We start from the raw sequence: 12,530 nt of genomic DNA, 5'->3' as shown, positions 1-12,530 counted from the left end.
TATGTATCCCACTGTTGTTCTTTGGAAGCACTTTGACTTCACAGGTTCACAGTTGGAGGATAATTTGCCCCAGGATGAATTGCATGTTTGAATCTAACCCATATCAGATTTGGAGGAGACTGGACTTTGAGTTAGTGCTAGAACAAGTGAAGATTTATAGGGCTATTAGGTTAGAGTGAGCACTTTCTGTGTGTGAGACAGAAATGAATGGGGTGGGGGAGCCTGAGGTATAGTGTTGTGGTGTGAATGTGCCCCTCCAAAATTCATGTGGAAACCTCATCTCCATTATGGTGATATTAAGAGGCATGGCCTTTGGAAAAGTAATTAGGTTGTGAGGGCTCTAACCTGAGAGGACACAGCTAGAAGGTGGCATCTTAGAGACCAAGCCCTCACCAGATGGTGCTTTTGTCACTGGAGGACAGATGAGGGCCTTATTGAGACAAACAACTAGGATCAAAGAGGGGAATCTTAACTTAAAATGACCTCTTTTAAGACTTCAGATTTATCCCTAGAGGGTGCTTTTAAAATAACCTCTAATAACAGTTTCCCTTGGGCTATAGCAACTTTTGTTATTCGTTAAACCTTTTAAAGAAAATTTAAGGAGCCTAGTTTTGGGTGGAAAGCTGGCATCCTATCTCCCTCCGGAAAAAGAATACAGGATGAACAAATCCTCTCTCTTGATTTACACCAAAAATTAGTTTTTCAAATCAGAACCTTCATGTCATCCAAGAAAAAAGGGATTGCATTTCCAATGAACCTGGTGATATCTAGCTATCTTAGTAAACATGAAGAGGTAGAATGAATTAGCCCATCAAGACTTAATTTCAAGGAAGGAACTCCTTATAGTCATAAAAACTCAAATGCCTTTTGAATCCATAACAGAACCCAAGAAAGGGGCTGTCTTGTTGCCTTTTAACTAATGTAATAACCTGGAATACTAAGGTCCCAATTTTAAACACATGGGCATTTCTAGGAGATAAAGGAAAGCTTAGACAGAAAACTGAAATTCCCTCTCTGGTCTCTACCAGCCAGAGGCTGAGGGAGTGGGTCCATAACCATGTGGTGTCTTGGCCAGAAGAGCAAATGGGCCAGCGCAGCCCATGGTTGCCACCTGCAGCAACCTGGACATGACCTGTTCCCGCTCCTGGTCTTGACATGTCTGCTATAGGAAAAACGTCCCATCTTGGAAGCAGGACTTAAAGGGGTTAACTGTTAGTAGAGAGTTCAGACAGATTTAGAGACTTAGCATTAGGTGGAAGACAATCCAGGAGAGAAGCAGATCCAACCTCAGCCACATGCCATTTAGATTCCCTATTGATTTTGTTTTCAACTCCAGGACCCTGTGAGTCATTCAGGAGGCTGAGAAAAATAACAGTGGGACTTGAGCAGGACTTCTCTCCCTTCTCTTACTCCTCTTCCATCTTTGCTTCTGTTGTCCTTTCCCAGGTGTCCAGTCCAGGACAGGAGACAGGGGCAGACCATGGAGAAGGAGAAGTGAAAGAAACTTCCACCATGGCTAAGTCAGATTGGAGAGAAAAGTTCAAAAGCTAAATGCTTTTATACCCTGTGAGATTCAACTCCTAGCTGCCTCTCCAGTTTATGTCACAGGGGGACAGATAAGGGGCTCCCACAGCTTCCCTGTTTCCACGTAAAAATCTCAGGTCCTTGAGATCCACAAACATTGAAAAGAATTTCAAGGTGTCTCACAAGGAGTCTCACAGGTGAAAGTTTTAGGAAGAATTTATTTTAGTGTTACAGGATAAAGTATAGACAAGGGAGAGGGGGAGAGGAAAAGAGAAACATTTCCTGTTCCTCATGAAGGAAATGGGGGCAAGGATTCAAAATGGTGGTCCCCACCTCTTAGTTTTATAGTGGAGATGGGGCGGAATATACCTGGTTGAAGATGATGGATCTGGGTGCCTAAGATGGCTGCCAGGGAGGGGTCACCTTCCAAATCACACCCTAAATCAGAGACAATAGAATGCTTTAGAACTTCCCTTTCCTAGTGATTATTTCTCCACCCATCCAAGGATCCTTGCGGCTCCTTAACATCTCAAAGAAGAAAGGGAAGCAAGTAGCTCCTCTTTGTCTCCCTGTCTGCCTGTCAGCCTGCTGCTGGCCCCATAAAGATGAACCTAACCAGGGTATGTTATGAACACATATGGAAATGTCAGAAGAAAATCCCCTGTACAACTAATACATACTCACAAAACACTAAAACAGTAAATAGCCCCATGGCAAATGTTTCACTGGTTATAGAAAGTAATTTAGCAGTAACTGTTTTTGCTTGGGATACTTGCCTTTTTCTTATACATTATCACATAGGGAGATTATATATAAGATAATCTCCTGGCTATCTTATTTCACAAAATTAAAAACTACATGCTTGTAGGGAAAAACAATTTTATCATATTAGTGGAATCCATTAATATAATACTTTATGTAGGTTCTTTTTCCTTCAGAATAATATGCTGTCTGCTTTTCTGACTGTAGAGGGCAGTAGTACATAGACTATGTTTGAGACCAGTCTTAGAATGTTGTTCAATTACCACCTCATTGCCATAGCCTAACTATAGATTGTCAGAGGAACCACAAGACTACATTTGAATTAAGGTTGTCTGGGGCTTTTGGAGAGAAGGGGCTCTGAAATTTAAAACTCATTTTTCTTGTAACAACTGAATGTTAGAAATATGTTTTTACCTCTAATTTTATTTGGGATTTCAAAATTGTTCCATGGTTCAGCAAGTCTTAGCCCTCCCTTCCTTCTTCCCTCCTTCCCCCTCTTCCCGTCTCTCTCCATTCCCCCTCCTTCCTGCCTCAGCCTCCCATGTAGCTGGAGCTACAGGCGTGCCACCATTTCTGGCTACTGTTTTTTTCCTTAAGGCTCACCCACATTATCCTAGTTCAGGACTCAGTACATCTCATGTGTACTTTGACCTTGGATTTCCAGTTCAAGTGTATCATCCCTCTAGTTTACTCATTTGGGAAATGTTTGTTAAGAAATTGCCATGTACCTATGCTAAGAGAAAGGAGCAGAGTGTTGTTAATCACTCATATCAGCAAAGAATGTCCCCTGAAAATCTGACATTGAGGAAGAAAACAGAAGGAAAAGTAAAGTAGAACATAGCAATTCATTTCCAAAGTCTTTTTCAATAAAGATAACCAGTTTTCCTATATGTCCTATTTCCTGCCCTCCTTTCATCTTTTTCCTTTTTTTCCTACAAAGCTCTTTAAATCAGGTAAAACTAAGCACTGGACTGCTACTAACAGAGAAAAGTAAGTCCTTGGTAATAATACCATACACGTGAGTGACTGTGTTCCCAAAGTGAGTTGGCATGCTAGAGTAGCTTTGTGGAGACTCCTAAAAAAGAGCGTAGACTAGACAGAATAATCAAGTACTCTCATTGTTCTTTATGATAATAATTTCGTAGAGTTAGGGCTGGATAAGGGCCTGCACATGCTAGAGCACTCTACCCTGAGCTTTTCATCTTAAACTGTCTGTACCTAAAGTCAGCATGCTTGAGATCACGTCACATGTGGTATGACTAGTGAGTTCTGTGCCCCTTTTTTTGGTGGTGCCTGGGTTTGAACTCAGGGTCTTGAGCTCACTTAGCTGGTCAAGGTCTACTGCAATTTGATTCCTTAATTTCAAATAAAGCTTTTTGTTTTTCTGATTTTTAGACATTGTCAGTTGCCAGCTTAATCCTTCTAAAAAGCTATTTACCTGCAATATGACCTCATGTTAATATCAGGACATCTGTGGTCTCAGATCCTAGCATATAAATGATTCAGGAGGATTACTTACATTTCAGATGACAACAAGGTTTCTTGCTCATATGTTGGTTAGCAGTCAACATTCTTTCTGCCTATAGTCTTTTCTTAATTGTTAACAGTATTATTTTCTTGTTCCTAATTTCACAGATCATAAGCACTCCACAGAGACTAACCAGTTCAGGAAGTGTTCTGATTGGGAGTCCATATACCCCTGCACCAGCAATGGTCACTCAGACACACATAGCAGAAACTCCTGGCTGGGTCCCTGGGTAAGAGTATCTAAAGTTACTGTTTCTAAAACCTTAAAAAAAAAGGAGCTCTGACCTTTTCTCCCCCTCTCCCTTTACTATCGTGCCTTATCTTCTTGCTTCATGTTACTCTGCTTCTTAAAAACTAGTGCTTTCTCTGTAAAATCACCTATTTTGGCTGGGTATGTGGCTCCAATGGTAAATAGTAAACCCAGGACCCTGAATTCAATCCTCAGAACCATAAAAAAAAATCCTTAAAATCACCTAGTTTATTTTACTTTATATTAGAGATAAACTGCCTTTTTTATTTTTTGAGACATGCTCTCACCACATAGCCCAGGCTGGCCTCCAACTTGTAATCCTCCTACCTCAGTACCCCTCCCCAAGTACTGGGATTGCAGGCTGTGTCACCTTGCCTGGCCAGTGCAGCCACTTATAAACAGAAAAAACTATACAATAATTTGTAACTGAATCTTTTGAGTTTTTTAAAGTCTGAAACAGGACTACTTTTTTATAATTACAACAATTAGAGGCTACTTTGGAGGTATAAAAACTTCATATTGTTCTAACACATGTAGTAAAGGACTTATATATTTAATGTGGGTATATTCAGAATTTCCCCCTATGAATCTTTATTTCCTCGGAAAGCAAAAAAGGCCTGATGCCACTGGCTCACACCTGTAATCCTGGCTACTTGTGAAGCTGAGATGGGAAGCTCGCAGTTCGAGGCCAGTCCAGGCAAATAGTTCAAGAGACCCCATCTCCAAAATAACCAGAGCAAAAAAACCAGCAAAATAACCAGAGCTAGAGGAGTGGCTCAAGTGGTAGAGTGCCTGCTTAGCAAGCATGAAGCCCTGAATTCAAACCCTAGTCTGGCCTGAAGAAAAAAAAAAGGCAGAAAAGCAACTAGGAAAAAGAGGCCAAATTCATTAAAATTCTCTTGATTCTTTGTAAATACTAGGCAATGAAATTTATACCCCTTGTGCGTCACTCGTTTAGTTCCGATGCTCACATGTTTCATCTTTGCCTGTAAAATTCGGACATATCAAGATAAATAACTCAGTCTCATTTTGTCACTTGGAGGTTTTGTTACTCTAGAAGTTGCTTATCTGGTGGCTTAATGCACTGGTGAGTTTTAGCAAGTGGGACAATAAACCTTGGTTGAGTAAGAGTGTCCTTGCTTCAAGGAGAAGTGAGTAATGAAGTAGCAATCCTGTAAGTGCTTTAAGCCATGTCCATGTTAACACATACATGCATACGCTTATGTTAAGGAAGAATGGTTTTGTCAAAACCCATTTTAAAGCAGTCCTGTTTCCCCCTAAACAGTTATTATGTTGGAATGTCTTGTTCTCATGATAAAAATTAAGTTTTTATTTTGTGCACCTGTCTTTTATATCTGTTACCTTTATTCTTTGGATATATTCAGTATAGCGTTAGACAAATGATGATAAATTATTCTTGAAATAAAGCTCTATTTATGTCTTCTTGTCTTTTTAGTGATAGAAAACGGGCTAGAGAATTTATAGACTCTGACTTTTCAGAAAGGTAAGTATATTGTTAAGTATTTTGTTTAGGATTCCATTGTGTATAGAGGGATGTGATGTGCAGACTCTGCTTTAGGTTGTTTCCCCGCCCCCCCACACCGTACTGGGATTAAACAGCCACGCCATGCCCTCTACTTGAGTTTAAGTAATGAGACATTTCCCTTTACATAACTTCATTCACTTTTTACCCTTATTTCATTCTACACTGAACATTCCAGTTCGCTCATACTACTGTATGACTTCAGAAGAAATATCCCATGATGTTAGCATGTCGTTTAGCCCTTTTCTCTCCTTCTGGAAGATGAACTGTTCTACCAAAGTGAACACTCCACAGTACCTTTTATGTGACCAAGCTTTTAATTATGCTTTTTTGAAAATACTTACAGATCCGTAGTAAACTTACTTCTTAACACTGAATTGTGTGTATCACCTTTCCTCAGAGCATTAATACAATGGTTCTCTGTTCTGCTTTTGCATCAGAATCACTTGTAGTCTGTTAAATAAAATGTTAAGTGTTTATCAAGTCATTTAACTCTATGTTTAAAAACTGACAATTTAGGGGCTAGGAGTATAACTAAGTAATAGAGCACTTGCCTATCATATATGAACCCTGGGTTCAATCCTCAGCAATGGAAAAAGAGAGAAAGAAGAAGAAAAGAAAACTCAGTTTAAAGTCATTATTTGAACCTAAGTTCAAAATTTCACACAGGCCACTACAGTAGGTACCACTAATGTTGCCCTATGATGTCAACATCAAACTCACTGTCTCAGAGATTGTTGGAATGTTCTTCTCTCTAATGGAAAATTCTCTTGTCAATTCAGAATAGTCTTTCTTGATGTTTATCTTTGAAAGGATAGCGGTACAAGTCCTTCCAAATGTAAAAACCACACATGGGGCCCTGGGTTAAATCCCTAGCCCCACACACATGTCTGTGAAACTATTCATAGGCTACATACACACTACAAAAGTATAAACAAGATTCTCTTCACTTTTCTTCATAAGAGAGACCTCCAGACACGTACCAGTGGCTCAATTCTGTAAAGCTAGCTACTTAGGAGGCTGAGATTTGGTGGATCTCAGTTCAAAGCCAGCATGGGCAAGTCATTCAAGAGACCCAACCTCCAAAATAAGCAGAGCAAAATGGACTGGAGGTGTGGCTCAAATGGTAGGGAGAGAAAGAATTCTAAAAATCATGTATAAAAGTGGTAGTAAATTTATTGGGACAAGTTGAGTATTCTTTATCTAAAATGCTTAGGACCAGAACTATTTCACATATTGGAGTTTTAGATATTTTCATAGACTTTAATGGTTAAGCATCCTTAAGCTCAAAAATAAAAAACTGAAAAACTTTCAGATGTTGGAATTATGAATGCTTATCCTGTATAGCCACCGATTTGACATGTTTTCTCTGCCTTTAATTCAATTACTTTTTTCGTAGTACTTTTTATTCTCTTTTTATTTTTGATACAACTTTTTATAATATCTCATTCCCACACCCACTCAGACCACAAAGATTGCTCTATTTGTGTTTTCTGTAACCCTGTCCTAAGTGAGCAATAAGATTTAGCACAGTGGTATTCCATTTTTCTTTAGGCACACTTAAGTCTTCCTGCCCTCCCCCTCTAGGCCCTTCATTTAATCTTAGTATTCATTTCTTTTCTGATGAAATATGGCTAAAACTCAATTTATGTATAATAAACTTGTAACTCATAATGAGCTAATACAATTTAAAGTTTAAAACCTGTATATTGCTTCATATCATATCATAATGATATGATATTTATCATAGCATTCATTCAATAAGTTAAGTTTGAATATTTGCAAAGTGTTGGTGTGTTCTAGGCATTGGAAATGTTAATAAGCAAGATAGAAAAGCCTCTGCCCTTTCGGAAATTATATGGGGAAGAAATTATCGACAAGAGAACTTTAGATTATAATAGATGCTATGCAAGACAGGAAGAAGGTTTATGGTGGAACGTATTGGAAAGATAGTGGCTACCTTAGAAAAGGTCTCTCTGAGATCCTCATATGCAAAGAAACCAGGGCTCAGGTGGAGGAGTAGGGGATTCTGGGCCGAGTGAATGCCAAATAGAAAGCCTGTAAGTGAGAAGCAAGTTTGATGTTGGGGGAAGCACAGTGAGCTGGAGCCAGTGAGAAGAGCAAGGAGGGATAGGCTGTGAGAATAGAAGCAGACAGAGGTCAGATCGTTAAAGGCCTTTTGGTTGTGGAAAAGATTTGGGCTTTGTTCTGAGGAAACTTTTAAGCAGGGAAATGACATGACTTAATTTACACTGGTTCTGAGTAGATAATGAATTCTAAGGAAAAGAACACAAAAGCAGGGAATTCCCTGAGAAGGCTACTGTGCTGGGCTGCGGCTTGGCAGTGGAGAGGGGAAACTGTGGATAAATTTTGGTGGATTTGTCAATAGGCTACATGAAGGAGAAGGGAAAATGAAGGATGGCTCTTGAGAGATTTTGGTTTTTTTTTTTTTGTTTTTCATGAATAGTAGGATGCTACTTATATTTACTGTGGTTAATAACAGGTTTGAGGGAGAAATTGAAAGTTTTGTTTTAGACATACAAAGTTAGGAAAGTATTAATTACACAAGTAGTAACATCACTAGCATCTAAGTAGTTTGGACATGTGGGTAGTCATCAGGAGGAGAGGATAAAGATCCCTATGGAAGAAGCCTCCCCCATCACACATTCCAGATACATCCTTTCAGGAAAGTGATCTTTTTGTTTATTTGTTTGCTGGGTTAAGTCAAGGTTTAATTTTGCAAATGTAACTGATTATTTTGTTGATTTAAATATCTGGGTGACTCCCTTTTAAAAAAAAAAAATACAGTGGCTGGAGATGTAGCTCAATGGTAGAACACAAGCTTTTGTAGACAAGAGGCCCTGGGTTCAGCCCCAGTACTGCAAAAAAAAAAAAAAAATTGTGTATTATATGTAATTCCTTATTGAAATGGAATGTGCTTATTGCAGCTTATACCCAGGCTACATTGAATTCACTGGATTATAGTGCAAATTTTAGTTATTATTTTTGTAAATGATAAAAGTTATTGGGAAAATAGAAAAGACAGTAGTTTATGGATTCTAGTTAAGCCCCTAGAAAAATACTTTTCTTGTGTTCTTTGGGAGCAATTCTTTGGAAATCTTCAAATGAAATTAACATAACCTGCTTTTCAAACTATCTTGTATTAGCAGCTTTACTTTCTTATTTCTTTTTCATTTCTCAGTTTGCTTTTATTGATAAAGGATGCTTTGTACTAGGTCCTTTATTTGACTGATGAGCTAATCGTGTTTTCATTCTATAGCTAAATTTTAGTGTGTTTTGAAAGGGAAGGGTCCTGGTGACAAAGAGAAAAGACATTACAAAAGTATTTAAAGAAAGAAAATTGGCACTGCTATTGGGGATGTGATTGTGTGCCTAGAAAAAAAATCTATAGACTGAGAAAAGTGAATTTGGCAGCATTACTGAATATAAGTTCATTGTAAGAATTTACAGAACCCCTTTATTCCAGCACTAGCCATCAGAAAAGTACACGTGAGAACAGAATCCCTTTGCATCCACAAAACAACTGATGAGAGGACAAGGACACGAAGCATCTAGAATGCATGTACACTACTGATGGCACTAGAAGTTGGCACAGTCCTTTTGGGAGTTGGCATACCTCTTAAAGCTGTACAGCTGTATACCCTATTGCTTACTTATCAATTCCAAGTGTATACTGGACAGAAATTCATGTGCATAACCACCAAAAACCTTTATAGGAAAATCGGTTGAATCACTATTCATAATAGCCTCCCTGGTTCAAATCTGAGTCACGGCACCAAAAACAAATCAATTTTTTAAATAAAAATTTACAAAATTAAAAAGTCTGATAGTCAGCAACTAGAAAGAAACCAAGTGGCCATCCAGAGACGGGATTAGAGTGGCAGTGTGTTGACACACTGGACAAGCACTAGTGGCCTCTCAGCATGTTGAGTCAGAGGAGTACAGAGCAGATGAAGTTCAAAAACAAAACTGATGTGTAGAAGTCATGGCTGTGGGCATCCTTTAGGCAGGTTAGAGGGGCACTTCACATGCACGACTCATAACTTTCTTTATGTGTGTTGTACTTCAATAAATTTTATAGTTAAAAACTTAGGAAGAGGTGGAAGCAGTACCTGGAAAGACAACAGCCAGTATTTTAAGTCACTAGAAGACGGAAGACTGTGGAAGAAAGGAAGAGCTTTTCTTACCAGGTGTGGCTGCTGTTGTGGTCTCAGACCACGTGAACTCTCAGCAATTGTGGAGAGGTCTGGAGCAGTGCTCTGGACATCGTCAAATGGTGCTCTCTTGACCGTCTAAATGAATGCATTTACTTCATTGATCCAGTGTCCCTTTCATATAAAACCATTTATGTTGCTTTTACTACCTGTAAATGAAGTGACAAATTAAAATACAATTTACCTATAACTTGATTTTTTGAAAAGTCTAAGGTTCTAACTGTATAGAATGAAGGTATAACTCAGTGATAGAGCACTTGCCCAGCAATGCAAGGCTCAAGGCATGGTCCCCAGCACTGAGAAAACAAGAGAGAAGGAAAAGGCGTGGTACTCTGAGCAGTAACAGCCAGAGTGGCCTGTGCCCGGCCACACTTTGCTAATAATTAGTTAATACCTGTTCATGGGAGGTTGAGGTAGGAGGATCATGAGTTCAAGGCCACTCTGGGGTTCATTGCTAGACCCTATCTCCAAAAGCCAAAAAAAGGAGAAGAGAAATGGAGGTTCAGAACCCTTGATAGCAATTTGGTGTTGATCTAAGCTCATGATGAGAGACGATTTAGTACAGTAGAAGACCACGTTAAAGTCAGTGACTTTTTAAAAACTGCTTTATGGAGATTACAATTCATTTACCTTACAGTTCACCCTCTGACCATGTTCAGTTCAATGGTTTTAAGCATATTGCAGAATTGAGCGGTCACTACCACAGTCCGGTTTAACACGCTTCACAGCCTTCAAAGGAACCCTGCACGGCCACTCCCCGGTCCCTCATTACTCCCAACCCTGCAACCACTAACTGACTCTCCATCTCTACAGACTGGCCTACTTGGATAGTTCACACTAATGGAAACATACAACATGTGGTCCTTTGTGACTGACTTTCCTATACCAGGTTTTTAAGATCTGTCTATATGATGACATACATTGGTACTTCCTTCCGTTTTATTTGCTCATTAGTTGATGGATATTTTGGGTTGTTGCCACTTTAAGGCTGTTAGGAATGATGCCATGTATGAACACTATTAAACAGTTTTTCTGTGGATGCAAGTTGTATGGGGGTTTTTTGGCAGTACCGAGGTGAGGTTTGAACTCAGCTTGCTAACTACCACTTGAGCCACTCCACTAGTGCTTTTTTCTGATGGGTTTTTTCAAGGTAGGGTCTCATGAACTATTTGCCTAGGCTGGCTTCAAACCACAATTCTCCTAATCTTAGCCTCCTGAGTAGCTAGGATTATAGGCAGGAGGTACCAGCCCCAGCTGGATGTAAGTTTGCATTTCTCTTAGGTATATAAGTAGGAGTGGAATTGCTCAGTCACATGGTTACTTTCTCCTTAGCCTTTTGAGTAGTTACCAGGCTATTTCCTGGAGTGACTGTACTGTTTTGCATTCCCACCGACAGTGTGGGAAGAGTCCAGTTCCTCCACATGCTTGCTAACACTTCTTGTCTCCCTCCCTCCTCTAGTCCCATCCTCTCTCCTTCTCTTTTCTTTCTTTTTTTCCTCATCTCCCAAGTAGCCAGGATTATAGGTATGAGCCTGATTTTTTGTATTTTTTTAAATCTTTTGATAGTAACCATTCTAGGTTGAGTATTGTGGTTTGACTAACATTTCCTTGATGATTGTGATGCTGGGCGTGCTCTTATGTGCAGACTAGCCATTTGTATACTTTGGGGAGATGACTGTTGAAATCCTTTGCCCATTTTTTAATTGGGTTTTTTGTTGTTTTTGAGTTATAGGAGTTCTTTATATGGCCTTTTGCCTTTTAATGTCTTTTACTAGAAGCCTTGTTTGCTTAGTTTTCATGTTGAGTCTTATAGCCTCCCTTGTTGAATCTGTACATAGATATTTTTGGAATGGTGCTCTCTTGACCTTCTAACAAATACATTTACTTTCTTGATTCAGCTGTTATTGATAAGGTCCTTTAGTTTTGTATTGCTTAGGAAAATTCTGGCATCTCCTAAAGAAATCACCTGTGGTGTGCCAGATGTTTTAGGCAGACCATGTCATTCAGTCTTCACAGCAGTCTGTGTTGGTTAGAAGGAGAACTGGGGACCCAGTCCTTAAGTGAAGAAGCTGTTTAGAATGCATACTTTATAAAGAGCTTCCCAGTGTTGATACTTAACCAGTTTTCTTTGAGTTTATTTTCAAGTCATGCCCTGAACTAATTTTACAAAACATCTTTGTGTAGGCTTGCACCTGGATTTCAAGAGTGTGGCCATCAGCATTTGATAGTTATTAAAAGTTTAATTGGTCCTACTTAATGACTTGTTTAGTTTCCTCCTTTAAATACTTCCATTAAATCCATAAGACTACCGAGGGCAAATTAGCCAATGACCGCCACAACTACCCTATGACTATCTTAATGCTACCTGAAAACAAACAAACAAACAAACAAGCAAACTTAGGGTTAGATGAAAAACAACCCTGCTTCATTCTTGGCTTTGAAAAAGTATATAACCAGTGAGTTGACGAATTTACTTACTTTAATAAACAATCACCTAGTTTTTAGCGTGAACATAAGCCCCATACATAACAAATTTCTTTCAAAATAACTTCTGCACTTTTGCTTTTCACTCTTTCTTTACTTTTGTGCTTAGCTGATGCTAATTATATAAATTAATGTAGATTAGCCATCTGTATCTAAATATACCAAATTCCAAGTGCAAATAAGATAGACTTTGTATAGAAATGTA

The 12,530-nt window shown here is 39.0% G+C and overlaps 1 protein-coding gene across 30 annotated transcripts in view; it reads left to right on the top strand.

Moving 5' to 3' along the window:
• The window catches only part of Tfdp2 (transcription factor Dp-2), a 152,821-nt gene that overhangs the window by 117,153 nt on the left and 23,138 nt on the right, over nt 1–12,530 (top strand). For 22 of the 30 annotated variants that reach the window (XM_074059093.1, XM_074059092.1, XM_074059091.1 and 19 more), the window contains 2 exons: nt 3,922–4,043; nt 5,520–5,567. In XM_074059093.1, coding sequence (XP_073915194.1) covers nt 3,922–4,043; nt 5,520–5,567 — 170 coding nt within the window. The remainder of the gene's footprint in view (nt 1–3,921; nt 4,044–5,519; nt 5,568–12,530) is intronic. The other 8 variants (XM_074059098.1, XM_074059097.1, XM_074059094.1 and 5 more) reach the window with 1 other exon arrangement.

This window comes from Castor canadensis, chromosome 17, assembly GCF_047511655.1.
Source record: "Castor canadensis chromosome 17, mCasCan1.hap1v2, whole genome shotgun sequence".
Classification (NCBI taxonomy): Eukaryota; Metazoa; Chordata; class Mammalia; order Rodentia; family Castoridae; genus Castor; species Castor canadensis.
This window is presented reverse-complemented; position numbering and strand designations above follow the sequence as displayed.